General features: G+C 46.2%; 1 protein-coding gene across 1 annotated transcript in view; it reads left to right on the top strand.

Annotated features, from left to right (window-relative positions):
* DDC (dopa decarboxylase) overlaps nucleotides 1-15,471 on the top strand; it is a 77,659-nt gene that overhangs the window by 26,540 nt on the left and 35,648 nt on the right. The window contains exons 5-6 of the mRNA XM_024764364.1: nucleotides 5,868-6,002; nucleotides 7,809-7,952. Of these exons, the coding sequence (XP_024620132.1) occupies nucleotides 5,868-6,002; nucleotides 7,809-7,952 (279 nt within the window). The remainder of the gene's footprint in view (nucleotides 1-5,867; nucleotides 6,003-7,808; nucleotides 7,953-15,471) is intronic.

Here is a 15,471-nt window from a genome sequence, read left to right as displayed (position 1 = left end):
GCCCCCCCCCCCCCCCCGCCCCGTCTCTGCCCCCTCCTACCTCACCTCTTTGGTTACAGCACTTTCCCTCCTACATCAGCGATTCTGAGTGGGGCTGATGAGAATGAAGCATCAGCCATGAGTAAGAAAGTTTCCCTACGATGCTGTGAACGGGACTTAGACGTAGCGGCTACGATGATTTTTCTCACAGCTGCAAACATTTCAGCCACCCTGGACAGTTTTCTGCTGGTCAGAGGTGACGCAGCCTGGGCAACCTTGGAAAAACCACACACAAAGATTTGAGTTCTCAGCTGCTTCCAGCTTTAGGGAGGGGACTGCTGTACGTGGCCCCCTTCCACCCCCCCACACCCGCTCCCCGTCGGTCAGCTGCATCTCACCTTGCAGTGGGGAGGGGTTCCAGTCCCCAGCACATGGGTCCTGATGCTCTGGGGCTCCACTGCCCATGGAGAGCAGAGCCCGGCTGTGGGCAGAACAGAAAGTGGCCATAGTAAGAGCAAGAGAGGGGCTGTGATGGGGGCCTTGGTGTTGAATTCTATTCGACTCAGTTCCGGGCCTGGGGGTCATCTGATAGTTCATGACAACCTGGACCTTGCAGTAAACTTACTTTTTCTTTGTAATTCCACACATTTTGCCAAGATCTACTTTGTTCCATCTGTGCTGTTCATCTTGACCCCAACCCCCAGCATCCGGGAAGCCCTATTAATCCGGGACTCAGCTCTTCCCTCACCTGGGGACATTTTAGTCATCGCCTCTGGGCCACTTCACTCTGTTTTTCAGGAGCGTCCATTTTCCACGGATTGGGTACCTCTTCCATAATTTCTAACTTTCTATTTTTTTTTGTTGTCATTTTCTCTTATGTATTTTTTGGGGACTTTTGCATGGTTTTTTCTACATCATCATCTCCATTTTCCACACTGCCAATTGATTGCCTTCGATGTCAATTTTGGTTCCGTTATTCCACTTAAGAGTATCATCCCCTTTCTACCTACGAAAACTAGACATCCATTAGAAAAATGGAAGAGAGGCGGAAACGCGGAAACATTTAGGGGCAGCTTCCTTCCAGTGTCATTTTAGTACCGATGTGTTTGTGTGTGTGTGTGTACATATATGTGTACATAATATAAACAAAACTGGGATAATGCAACACATCATACAGACTTTCTGTGTGGTGTTTTACTTACTATTTTCTTGTGAGCATTTCCCATTGTTTAAATAGTCTCTGAGAATATTATTACTGCATGATTTTCTATGATATGTCACAATTTATACAAATAGGAGATACAGTATATACATTGTGTCACATCTTTCACTCTTGTAAATCATATGTCAAAGGACACTCTTTAGGATGAAGGTTAACTATCTCCTAAGAAGATCCTCAGCTTTCTGCTGGGGCTCCCCTGGTTGAGTCCATATTCACCGCACATGCTCCACCAAAAATCAAAATCAAACAAAAAAGTTTTTCTGGGTCACTAGAGATTATAACTAAAATAATTTCACATTCAATTCTTTTCAGCAGCCCAAGCTGATTCCTCTAGTTTGATACTTCTCAAAAATCTTAACAACTACCCTGTCAATCAAGGTGCGTGTATTATAATAATAGCTACTTTGTATCGCACACCCACTCTGAGCTAGGCTGTGTTTTAGTTTTATTTCTTGTGTTCAATGTGCTCATTTTTCAACCTCCAAATATTTATCAGGCTTGATTGGATTATCAACAACCTTTTTCATAGATGAGGAAACCGAGGCCCAGGAACGTCACGCATGGGACCCAAGGGCAGGAGCTATTTAGAGGCAAGGCTGGTGCACATGTGAGCTGGACCCACGAGTGTTCCACCAGCCTGTCCCTGACCCTTTGCTTGGGTGAGTGTGCAGAGGTGGGCGTGCTGCCATGGGCCCCATCTTTAAATTCTCTCTTCTTTGAAAGACAATCCCGTTCTCCAGAAATAGCAGAAGCCCCGGCATTTGGTTATAGGAATAATTCTGACATCACTCAGCCCAGGATTCAATTGAGTCCCCCTTGGAGCCCACCCACCCAGTATGAGGCAGGAATCCCGCCCTTCCCACTGACAAGGCTGATTGTCTGTAATTTGCGAGGTCCTGGAGCGCCTGAGCCTGCTGACAGACGGGGGGCCCGGATGCGGGGATGCGGGGGGAGCCCCTCAGAGGCGTAATCACAGCTGCTGGGCGTCGGCACCGTGACGGGCGTCTGCATCAAACGGCAAATCATCCTTTGATCTGGACAAACGGGACCATGAAAATGGTCTCTTAATTGGGTTTGAAAGCTCTCTTGGAAGAAAAGCCCATTTCCCGCCGTGTATGGGGTGACACTTGAAAACCCAGAAGATGAAAGGACATTTCTGCTCCCAGCATTCACAGCCGAGCGGCCGCGCTCACCGTGTTTCTTTCTGCCTCCTAGCGGCTTTGCCATGGCAACCTTTGTCTGAGGCAGGAAAGCAAAGGTATCATTACTCGGCCCAGATCTCCTCGGCCCAGATCTGCTTCCCACAGAGGCCTGGAGACCGGCTCGTTCTCCTGTCCCAGTCCCCGAGCCATGACACTTATGGATGCCTGGCTGACGATTTTTTCACTGGGCAGTTTTTTGTTTGTTTGTTTTGAGTTTTATTTTCAATTCTTCTTGTCAACACATCTCCTTAATGCTGACTCCATTTAGTGAAACTTCCTTTAGAAGTGTGTAATGACCCTTTCAGCTATAACTATCCCTGTTAATATATTTTTTAATATTTTTTAATTCCACATATATGTGATACCACGTGGTATTTGTTTTGCTCTGTCTAGCTTATTTCACTTAGCGTAATGCCCTCTAGGTTTATCCATGTTCCAGGTTTATCCATGACAAGGTTTCCCCTTTTTCTGTTAAGGCTGAAAAATACATATTTATACATATATATATAAAATCACATTTTCTTTACTTTTTTTTAATTATTAATTTATTTATTTGCGGTACGTGGGCCTCTCACTGTTGTGGCCTCTCCCGCTGCGGAGCACAGGCTCCGGACACGCAGGCCCAGCGGCCACGGCTCACGGGCCCAGCCGCTCTGCGGCATGTGGGATCCTCCCGGACCGGGACACGAACCTGTGTCCCCTGCATGGGACTCTCAACCACTGCGCCACCAGGGAAGCCCATGGTCATCTTTACTATCATTACTCTGAATTCTTTTTCAGGTGGATTGCCTATTTCCTCTTCATTTTTTTGGTCTTGTAGGTTTTTACCTTGCTCCTTCATCTGTGACATATTTTTTTGCTGTCTCATTTTTTTTTCCTTTTTTTTTTATGAGTGGGGTTGTGTTCCTGTCTTACTGGTTGTTTGGCCTGAGGCTTCCAACACTGAATTTTGCAGGCTGTTGGGTGGAGCTGTGTCTTGGTGCTGAGATGAGGACCTCCTGGAGACCTCACTCTGATGAATATTCCTTGGGGTCTGACGTTCCCTTTTAGTCCAGTGGTTTGGACTCGGAGCTCCCACCACAGGAGCTTCAGCCCGACCCCTGGCTTGTGAACCAAGATCCCACAAGCTGTGTAAGGGTGACCAAAAAAAAAGAGAGAGAGGAGAATGATAACAAAGTAAAAAATAAAATTAGACTAGGAAACTAACAGGTATGTTAGAAAAAAATAAAAATATAGATGAAACAACTGAAGCTAAAACAGAACCACAATAGTAAAAAAGAGGAAAATAAAAGGTGGAAAAGGCCTTGGCTGTGGAGGGCGGGGCCAAAGCAAGGGCGAAGTTTGGGCAGTGGGCGGGGCCTATGCTTAGGACCCACAGGGCTGGAAAAGGCCGGGGGGATGGGGGCTTAGGCTCAACAGAACAGAAGGGGCTCAGATGTTCCTCCAGCCTCTGTTCTCAGAGGGCGGGGGACCCCACCTGGGAGCCCAGCAGGCTTCCTGGGTTCGAGTGGACATGGCAATCACCCTCCACTCCTCTCCTGCTCCTCCAGTCCTGGAGGGCCCCTCCCACCTGCCTCTCCTGATCTTCCTGGCCTCCCTCCTATGCCCCCAGGACCCACATGGCATGGAGCGGGCTTTGGAGGGCGGGGCAGCAGCCTGGGAGCTCAGCAGGCTCCCTGAGTCCGAGTGGGCGGGGCAAACGCCCTCCGCTCCTCTACTGGTGGGCCCCTCCCGCCTGCCTCTCCTGTTCTCTCTGGCCTCCCTCCTACGTCCCCAGGACCAACCCAGCCCGGAGGGGACCTCTGAGGGCGTAGAACCTGGTCCGAGAGCCAGGCAGACTTCCCCAGCCGATTAGGCAGGGAAAAAATTGGGTGCACTCCCCCCTGATCTGAGCCCCCCCAAGGGTCCGTCCAGGCATGGGAACCCCTACCCCCTCTCAGCCACCCCTCAGGGGCACTGGTCCTGTCCAGCCTCCACTTCTCCTCCCCCCCCTCAGTCCCCCCACGTGCTACTGGTTCCCTTGGGGGTTCTGCCCATCTCCGTGGGCGTCGGGATCCCCCACCAGCATCCAGCAGCCACCCTAGTTGTGGGGAGACGTGAACTCTGCGTCTTCCCACACCGCCATCTTGTCTCCGCCCCCCTCCCCTAAAATCTTATAAACCTCATAGTCAACAAAACTCTACCTTTAAAATTTTTTCTTTCTGATGGTAATACTGTTCAGCTCCTGGTTTCTTCCAGGATTTACTAAGATTCCATGATCAAGAGCAGGGGGAACAGGAAAGTTGATTATAAATGTGGGGAGGTTCCCGCCGGGCAGATGTGGGCTCACTCCTAACCATCCCACTCCCTAGCTGCTGATTTGGGGCAAGTTACCCTCTCTGAGCATAGTTTCCCACCCTAAGATGATAAAATTTAGAAATGGGACTATTTTGCAAATTAGCTGGGCTAACACGATGGGTGCTGAATCCATATTCTCTTTCACCTCCTCCCACCCTCAGAAGAGTGAATTTTGCATCCTTCTTGACTACTTCGCCAAAATAAGTTGTCGACATTCGTTGTGTTAGCTTGCTAAGGCTACCGCAACAAACAACCACAGACGGGGCAGCTTAAACAACAGACATTGATTGTCTCACAGTCGGAGGCTGGACGTCTGAGGTCGAGGTGGCAACAGGGCTGATTTCCCGGAGGCCTCTGCCCTTGGCTGGCAGGCGGGCATCTCCTCCTTGTGTCCTCATGTGGCCTCTCCTGCGTGCGTGTGTGCGTGTGTGCGTGTGTGTGTGGGTGTGTGTGTGCGTGCGTGTGTGTGTGTGTGCACGTCCTCGGCTCCTCTTCTTACAAGGACATCAGCCAGGCTGGATCAGGGACCCTCTAACTTAGTGACCCCTTTATAGATCTTGTCTCCAAATATGGTCATGTCCTGAGGTACTAGGAGTTAGGGCTTCAATGTATGAAATTTTGGGGGACACACTTCAGCCTGTACCATCAGTGACTGAGGAAAATCCTGCAAGGCAATTTTTGAGTCTCAAAGAAGAGGAATCCCATTTACAGAAACATACAGATTTATCTGTCCACGTTGCTGTGCACACAGAGCTGGGCTGCGAGCTGTGCCCTGGGCCCCATCTCCTCCTCTTCCCGGGGAAATGGGACAGCACCTCCTGGGTAGACCAGGAGGCGTCCGCGGGAAAGTGCCTGTGAAGTGGGCCCAGTGATGCCTGGTACGCGCCGAGTGCTCAAACATGCGGGAGGTTATCGTATGAAAAACAGACAGAGCAACGTTGAATTGATAATAAGAGCTGCAGTGGCAGTCACAGGTGTGCAGCCTTTTCCCGTTGAAAGGAGAGTGAACTTGGCAATTTCAGATGCATCTTTTAAGAAAATACGGGGACCCCAAATTGCATCTCCCAAGTTTAAGATGATTCCCTGGCTGTACTTAGAAGCTCATTTCGACCTTTTCTTTGATTTAGGGAAGTGCCAGTGAAGCTACCCTTGTGGCCCTGCTGGCCGCTCGGACCAAAGTGACACGATGCCTGCAGGCTGCCTCCCCGGGGCTGACACAGGCCACCATCATGGAGAAGCTGGTGGCCTACGCATCTGACCAGGTGGGTGTGGTTGCCCGGAGCCCCATGGAGCCTCACAGGGCAGAATGATTGGTGTGGTAGCAAGTCAAAACCCAAGCAAGCTGTGCAGCATCATTTCCAATCCAAGAACAGTTCCCCAGGGAGACCTATGCTCAAGACAAGGTGTGGGCTGCAGGTGGGAACTTAGTAGATCAAGTTGAAAAGAAAATAAATGTACCATGAGGTCACCGTGACCCCACTTGCACCTGCTCGTGTTGAGGTCATCTGGCTGCCTTCAGAGCAGAGCTGTGGAGACTCACGTGGGACGTGGGCTCAGAGACCTGGACTCGCATCCCAGCTCTGCTGTTTCAAATTCTGTGATCTCAGGCTCATGACGTCAATTCTCTGAGCCATTATTTTTAACCATCAAACAGGGCCCAAAGCGCCTGTCCCCTCATAATGCAGCTCTGCCAGCTGGTGGCTGAACTAAGATGAAGGATACAGTGGTGCTTTGTAAGGTTTCGAGAACTCTGCAAATCGGGGCATCTAGCATGTGGTCAATTCCAGTGACCAGCCCACTTAAAAACGGTTAAAAACAAAAGCAAAACCGAATTGTGTGAGAAGGAACAGGAGGAAGGAGCACTGAGCAGTAGCTCCATGAGTGAAAGTGTAGTCAAGGGGGCACTGAAAAGTGGTACCACTGAAGGATTTGGTTCCACAAGGAATAGCTGATTTAGCTCTGCTGACATAATATTTGTAACGAATTTCTTAAGCCAGGCATTTCAACTGTGACAACTTTGTTCTAGTTAATAAATACGTGTAGCCGGAAATCAACACAACACCTATATTTTGATGTTTAATCAGGAGTACTGTCTCTGTGTGTATTCTAACTCTAGGCACTAGAGCTCCCTGCACGTCAAGAAAACTATTCACTTCCTTTTCCATCTCCCTGGTTTCCCAGAAAGACACGAGGAGACTTGAAGAAAATGCACGTGTAGGTGTTCAGTGAACCTAGGCTGAGATAAGTTGCTCTGAACGTTAGGGTGTAGCCTTTCCCAATAGGGTTTCCATGAGGGAATTTCGCCCCACAGAAGTGATTTGTGATGCTTCTAGATTCTCCCAAGGATGGTGCATGGCTAGTACCATCCTAGGTGATGGCAGTCAGGTGGGTTCCTTACATCCACCGGACGGCCATGGGCTCTAGGACGCAATTCTTCCTCAGCTCTCAGGCAGGTTCCCCAGGAGCGGGACCTTATGCGAGGCTTTAGGGGTTCACTGTTTATTCAGTGGTGCTTTCCGGGGAATCCTGTAGGAGTTAGGGAAGCAGAATGGGCAGCGACGGAGCAGAAGCAAGGATGTGGCCTCTGAGACAGTCACCGCCTGTAGAATGGAATCTACACTTCAGGAGAGCCTTAGCCTCCGGGAGCACGGGGTCAAGGTGCTGGTTGTAAATTAATAACCTGATCACCTCACTCCTCACCTGAGGTTAAAGAGGACACACAAACCACGAGGAGAACTACTTCCGAGAATTGTCTTACGTTTCACAGACGATTTTAGAGCCTCAGAGGGAAAGAGTAGGAACCGGAGCTTATTGAGTGCCCTTATTAAGGACACACCATTACGTGTCATTATCCCAACTATGCTTTCAAATGGGCACTCACTGCTTCACTAGAATTCAAACCAATGGATGAAAACACCCCCGGTACTGCCGAGCACTTCTCGCTCTAAGTGTCTGAATCATTAAACTGGGAAGCAGATTCCTCAGGACCTGAAACAGCTCCAGGCCGGAAGGTGGGGGGCAGGAGGGCTGTGAGCTGCCGAAGACTCTACCCCTGCGCTCTCTTGCAGGCACACTCCTCGGTGGAAAGAGCCGGCTTGATTGGTGGAGTGAAATTAAAAGCGATCCCTTCCGATGGCAAGTTCGCCATGCGAGCTTCCGCCCTGCAGGAGGCCCTGGAGAGAGACAAGGCCGAGGGCCTGATTCCATTCTTCGTAAGTTTGTGTGGCTCCACGGGGTGTCTGGGCCCGGCAGGGGTGGGCCCGCGGTGGCAGGGCCACTTTCCAGGCTGCCGCGGTGGTCACACGCCAGGTGGTACTCAGGTCAGCCCGCCTCTCCTTGAGGGTGGCTGGAGCAAAACTCCATTTATTTTTCCTTCCATTTGTGTGAATCTCAGAAACGAGTAACACCAGAGAACCCAGCCTGGAGGATGCTGCGAAGCCGAGAAGCCTTGCTTCCGCTTCCTGTTAAAAATGACGCCATAGGGTGGCCCCTTGACATGGTAGATGCATGACGGACATCCGAGTGAGCCGAATTAAAAATAAAACACACTTCCCACCTAGATTGGTGTCCTCAGTAGATGCTAAGAGGCGTCATTTGCGAGAGGTGTATTGCAAGCAAGCAGTGACTAATTAAAATACAAATAAATAGGATATAATTAAAATATCTAACTAGCCAAAGAGCAGCTAGTTTTCTTGTGCACGGATGGGCTTTTTCCAGTGGGGAAGAAACAGTTGCTGTTACAACTGGAGGCTGGGAGCTGTCATGCCTGGTGTGATCATGGCATCAGCCGGTGTCTGGACTGGGACGTCAGGTGTGATGGCAGCTGAAAGGCTGTGATTGTGGCACTAGCCCCGTGAGGTCATCTGGCTGCACTTTGGGGTCATCTGGGGAGCTGTAAAGAATGCTGATGCCCAGACCTCGCTCCAGCCTCTCTGGGGATGGGACCAGGCGTTGGAGACGCTTCACAGCAATTTCCAGATTCTCCTGTGTACCCAGGATTCCATGCTCTGAGCCACACCTGTCAGTATCTGGGTATTTCCTAGTTGTAGAGCAATCTACGTTCAACAGACTCAAGGGGCCATGTAGTAATAACTTCCACTACTTTTTAAGAGTTAATCTTTGAGACAAGCTTTTTTATCCAAAAAATTGTTTTGAGCGATTCAAATTTAGCGCCCTTTATTGAATATCTAACATGTAGGCTGGGAGAGGCACAGAGGGTATGATTTTATACACAGTTTGATCCTGATTCGAGGAATTCCCAGAGGAATCAGGAGCATAAACAAATAATTGTGGAGACATCAACAAGATTCAGATTGTTGAGTTTTAAGATTTCTTTGTATATTTTGGACACCAGTGATTTATCAAAAGGTATGATTTGCAAATGTTTTTTCCAAGTCAGTGACCTGTCCTTTCATTCTCTGAAGTATCTATCACAAAGAATAAGTTTTTATTTTTAATGAAGTCCATCTCATCAATTTTATTTTCATGGAATATGTCATTGGTACCTAAACACTCATCACAAAACCCAAGATGTTCTAGCTCTTCTCCAGTGTTATCTTCTAGGAGTTTTATAGTTTTACATTTAGGTCTCTGATCCATTTTGCTCTGGTTTCTGTAAAAGGTGTAATGTCTGTGTCCAAATCCATTTTTTTTTTTTTTGCACGTGGATGTCCAGTTGTTCTAGTACCATTTGTTGAAAAGACTATCCTCTCCCCATTAAATTGCCTTTGCTCCTTTGTCAAAGATCAGGTGACCATATTTGTGTGTGTCTATTTCTGGGCTCTCTATTCTGTTCCATTGATCTGTTGGTCTGTTCTTTCCCCAATTTTACACTGCCTTGAATTGCAGTAGCTTTATAGTAAGACTTGAAGTCGGGTAGTGTCAGTCCTCTGACTTTGTTCTTCTCCCTCAGTGCTGCGTTGGGTAGGGAATTCCCTGGTGGTCCAGTGGTTAGAACTCGGCAATTTCACTGCCAGGGCCCAGGGCCCGGTTCAATCCCTGGTTGGGGAACTAAGATCCCGCAAGCCACGTGGCAAAATATATACATATATATTGTGTTGGTTACTCTGGGTCTTTTACTTCTCCTTATATACTTTAGACTTGGTTTGTCAATAGCCATAACATGATTGGCTGGAATTTTGAATGGAAGTTTATAGATCAAGTTAGGAAGTACCGAAATCTTGACAATACTGAATCTTCCTATCCATGTACATAGAATATTTGTCCATTTATTTAGATTTTTTTTTTTACTTCTTTCCTCAGAATTTTATAGTTTTCCTCATATAGATCTCATACATATTTTAGATTTTTACCTAAGCATTTCTCTCTCTCTCTCTCTCTCTCTCTCTCTCTCTCTCTCTCTCTCTAGTTTGGTGTTAATGTACATGGTATTGTGTTTCTAATTTCAAATGCAAAATTTTCATTGCTGGAATATAAGAAAGCAATTGACTTTTGTATATTATCCTTTATTCTGTATCTTCTTATAATTGCTTATTAGTTTCAGGAGATTTTGGGTTTGATTTTGATTTTGGTTTTTTTGGGGGGTGAGGGGGTAGGATATCTATATAGACAACCATGTCATCTTCAAACCAAGGTAGTTTCATTTTTCCCTCCCAATCTGTATATCTTTTAGTCCCTTTTCTTGTCTTACTGTAATAGGTAGAATTCCCAGCATCGTGTTGAATAGGAGTGGTGAAAGCAAATATCCTCGCCTTGTTTCTGATCTTATCAGGAAATCCTGTAGGTTCTCACTGTTAAGTGTGCTCTCAGGTTTTTAATAGATATTCTTTATCAAGTTGAGGAAATTCCACTCTAATCCTAAATTCGCTAAGAATTTTTTATTATAAATGGATGCTAGATTTTGTTAAATGCTTTTTCTGTATCTATTGATATGATTGTGTGATTTTTTTTCTTGTTTAGCCTTTTGATATGATAGGTCATATTAATTGATTTTCAATGCTGAATCGGCCATGCATACCTAGAATAAATCCCACCTGGTTATTATTTTTTATATACTATTGAATTCAATTTGCTAATATTTTGTTGAGAATTTTCACATCTATATCCATGAGATATTTGTCTACAGTTCTTTCTTGTAATGTCTTTATCTGATTTTGGAACTAGAGTAAGTCTGGCCTTACAGAACGAGTTAGGGAACATTCCCTTTTCTTCAATTTTCTGGAAGAGATTGTAGAGAGTTTGTTTAATTTCTTTTCTTTTAAACTGAAATATAGCTGAGTTACAGTATTATATTAGTTTCAGTTGTACAACATAGTGATTCAGCATTTTTACGGGTTAATTCCATTAAAATTTATTACCATATAATGCGTATAATTCCCCGTGTACAATATATCCTTGTTGCTTATCTATTTTATACATAGTAGTTTTTATCTCTTAATACACTACCCCTATCCTGCCCCTCCCCCTTCCCTCTCCCCACTGGTAACCACTAGCTTGTTTTCTTTTTTTTTTTTAATTAATTAATTTATTTATTTTGGGCTGCATTGGATCTTCGCTGCTGCATGCGAGCTTTCTCTACTTGCCGCTAGTGGGGGCTACTCTTTGTTGCGGTGCCGCGGGCTTCTCATTGCGGCGGCTTCTCTTGTTGCGGAGCATGGGCTCTAGGCGTGCGGGCTTCAGTAGTTGTGGCACGCGGGCTCAGTAGTTGTGGCTCGCGGGCTCTAGAGCGCAGGCTCAGTAGCTGTGGCACACGGGCTTAGTTGCTCCGCGGCATGTGGGATCTTCCCGGACCAGGGCTCGAACCCAGGTCCCCTGCATTGGCAAGTGGATTCTTAACCACCGCTCCACCAGGGAAGCCCTAGTTTGTTTTCTATATCTAGTTTAATTCCTTTCTTAAATATTTGGTAGATTTTACCAGTGAACAAAACTGGGCCTGCTGCTTTCTGTTATGGAAGGCTTTCAATTTACTGACTTTATTTCTTTAATAGATATAGGCCATCTTAGTCTGTTCAGGCTGCTCTAATAAAATACCACAGACTAGGTGCCTTATGAACAACAGAAATTTATTTCCCACAGTTCTGGAGGAAGGAAGTCTGAGATCAGGGTGCCAGGGTGGGCTCTGGTGAGGACCCTCTCCTGGGTGCAGACAGCTGACTTCTTGCCATGTCCTTACATGGAAGAAGGGGCAAGGGAGCTCTGTGTGGTGTCTTTTACAGGAGCACCAATCCTGTTCTCAAGGGCCCCACCCTCATGACCTAAGCACCTGCCAAAGGCCCAGCCTCCTAATACAAACAACTCTGGTTTCAAGGGTTTTGTGGAGGTGAGGGGGGGAACAGAAATGTTCAAGCCACGGTATAGGCCTATTGAGAGGATCTATTTTTCTTTGTGTGAGTTTTTGTAGATTACATCTTTCAATGAATTGATCCATTTCATTCAGGTTTTCAAATTTGTGGGCATGAAGTTACTCATAATACTCTTGTACTACCCTTTTACCATCCATGGGATCAGTAGTGATGGTCCTTCTTTTATTTCTAATATTAGTAATTTGTGTCCTCTCTTTTTTCTTAGTTAACCTAGTTAGATGTTTATCAATTTTATCAATCTTTTCAAAGTACCGGCATTTGGTTTCGTTGATTCTCTCTATTGATTTCCTGTTCCTAATTTCACTGATGTCTACTCTAATTCTTATTATTTCTTTTCTTTTAGTTCCTTTGGACTTAATTTGCTCTCTATTTTCTAGTTTCCTAAGGTGGAAGCTTACATTATGGATTTAAAATTTCCTTTCTTCTCTAGTATATGTATGCATTTCATGCTATAAATTTCCCTCTAAGCGTTATTTTCACTGCATTCCACAAATTCTGATAAGTCGTATTTTCATTTTCATTGAGTTAAAAATATTTTTTAAATTTCTCTTGAGACTTTCCCTTTGCCCTATATGGTAATTAAAATCTTCACTATGTTGTCTTTCAAGCCATGAACATGATATATCTCTTCGTTTATTTAAATCTCCTTTAATTTCTTTCATCATATAAGACTGTACATGTTTTGCTAGATTTATACCTACAGAATTATTTTTGAACAACTATAAATGGTATTGAATGTTTAATTTTGATGTCCATGTGTTTATTGAAGCTTATAGAAATAGAATTAATTTTTGTATGTTGATCTTGTATCCTGTAACCCTGCTAAACTAAGAGGGTTTTTTTTTAAATGGATTTCTTGGGGGTTTTCTATCTAGATAATCATGCTATATGCAAATAGGTACAGTTTTACTTCTTCCTTTATGCCCTGTATGCCTTTTATTTCTTCTTCTTGCCTTTTTGCACTGGATAGAACTTCCAGTACTATTTGTATAGCAGGGATGAGACTGGGCATTCTTACCTTGTTCCCAATGTTAAGTGAAATGTATTTAGTTTTTCACCATTAAGTAAGATGTTATCTTTAGGTTTTGGTAGGTGTTCATTGCCAGGTTAAGAAAGTTTTTCTCTATTCTTAGAGTTCTGAGAATTTTTATCATAAATTCGTGTTGAATTTTGTCAGATGATTTTTCTACATTGATTGATATGGTCACGTGGTTTTCTTCTTTAGTCTGTTAGCAAGGCGGGTTACGTTGAATGTCAAATATTAAACCAGCCTTGCATTCTTGGAATAAATCTCACTTGTTCATAGCGTGTAATTCCTTTTATATATTGCTGGATTCCAGTTACTAATATTTTTAGGATTTTTGCTTCTCTGGTCATGAGTAATATTGGTTTGTAGCTTTCCTTTTTTATAGTCTTGTTCTGGTTTTGATGTTAGGGTAACACTGGCTTCATAAAAAGACTGGAGAAGTGCTTCCTTCCTCTTCTATTTTTCTAGAAGAGATTGTATCGACTGTACTTTAAACATCTGGTTTTGAATTTAGTGCTTCTCTATGTATGGGAAGATGCAAGAGTCTGGGCTCAGTGAAATCATTCCTTTGATATGCACCTTCACTGTCTAGGCTTTTCTCCGTCCTGAATTCCTTCAGGGTGCACAGCTGGGGAAGGCTGCAGTGCTGATGGCGTGATGGCCACAACATCCTTTGTTTACTGATGTGGCAGGTGACATTCTTGTCCACACTCTCATAATCTCGTGGTGGGACTTCAGAGGTAGTGCCGTGTTTCACTTTGGCTGCTACTCTGTGCCTTTGTGTTTACGAGGAGTTTGAAATAAGCATCATTTGTGAGCTCTTCAGGGTGGCCAAGCCCTCTGTTGGAACATTCTGTGTGTGTCCTTTAAGAGGCATCTACACTTCCATCGACTACATTTTACGATCTCCATGGTGGGCTCTCTCATGCAAAAGGTGACAAGTTCATGGCCTTAGGAGTAGCAGGTGCCAGATACTTCCACTGATCGCATTTCAAAGCTTCTGGTGATGGAACAGGCAACAATTCATGTTAATTCACTAAGTCATTCTCTTGTTTGACAAATGAACACCCTCCACGTACTGGGCCTGTGGGTGCTGAGATTAAGCGGGGGTGGGCCTCAAGGATCTTATTTGCTAAAGTGGAGACATTAAGGGAACAGTCGTTTGCGCCAAGGTAAATGTGAGCTGTGTTCGAAGTCCTGTGATTCAGAGCAGAGGGTTTCACGACTCATCAGAACTCACAGTCTGACCTGCATAACGTGCCTGTTTCCCTAGAGCACTTCCTGTACCAGCCCTGGGCATCTGTGGAGAGGCGTGGTCCCTTTCCTCCTGCAATGTTCCTGGAGGGAGACAGATGTATCCCTGATCTTATCTGATGAGGACTCTATGCATGTGGACAAGGGGTAGCGGGTACGATGAGTTTCGTAGGGGGTGTCAGTGAAGCCTTTGCTAAGAGGTAACACATAAGCCCAGTGTCCTGGAGGACGTGCGGGCATGTGCCTGTCTTGTGAGAGAAAACAGTACTGTAGGGCACAGAGATGTGAAAGATCATGGGATACAGGAGGAGATGCAGCTGGCTGTTATCTTAAAGGGGCAGTCAAGGGCCTGTGAAGCTGCAGAGAGAAGTCTGCCTGGATCGGGCAGGAGGGTAGCTTGAGCTTTGACACGTGGCTCGCTTATTCCCATTGAAACGAACGCGTGCTGGTTATCATTCTGCACATGCGTAACTCTGTGCCCAACCCTGAGTTGCGGACCCTGATGCCTCGATGTCTCAGGGAGCTTGCTGACCCTGGAGGTCTAGCCAGTTTCCGGAGGTCTGAAAGGCAAGTGAGGCTTTCCTAAGCAAACCAGCCACTCGGAGCCCACAAGCCCTGCCCACCTCCTTCATGATTTCGCAAAGAGGCTGCAGCCCCTTCAAAGTCAAGACCCGCTGCTCAGATCAGGGGTACGTTGCGCAGATTTGAACAGGGAAATCAGAATCACTGCCCCTCCACAAACTCGCTGTGGCTTGTAATAAAGTTCCCTTTCTCATCTCGATGGTTTGCCTTCCTGACTTGCTAAGGTCAGGCCCGAGGGGGAGGGCGGAGCCTGCGGGGCTTGTATTAGAGCAGATCGGGCCCATGGTGAGGACGGCAGAGGAGAAGGAGGGGAGGGGACAGCGGGAGTAGCAGGACCGCCCCAGGCTCTCAGAGATGGGGCGCCCACACAGGCCCCGCCCGTCTCCCCCTGCCCAAATGTGATTAGGCCCCTGCAGAACGCCTGAGATCAGGTTAGCATTACTGAGTGAGCTGGGGTAATCAGAGCCCGGAGCGGAGCAGGTGCTGGGCTTGAGAGTGGTGTCTGTGAGGACAAGCTGACTCAAAGCCACTAGAACACCAAGCACG

This window comes from Neophocaena asiaeorientalis, unplaced genomic scaffold (assembly GCF_003031525.2).
Source record: "Neophocaena asiaeorientalis asiaeorientalis breed wild unplaced genomic scaffold, Neophocaena_asiaeorientalis_V1.1 scaffold191, whole genome shotgun sequence".
NCBI lineage: Eukaryota > Metazoa > Chordata > Mammalia > Artiodactyla > Phocoenidae > Neophocaena > Neophocaena asiaeorientalis.
The sequence above is the reverse complement of the archived record's forward strand: the minus strand, read 5'-3'. Positions and strand labels throughout refer to the sequence as shown.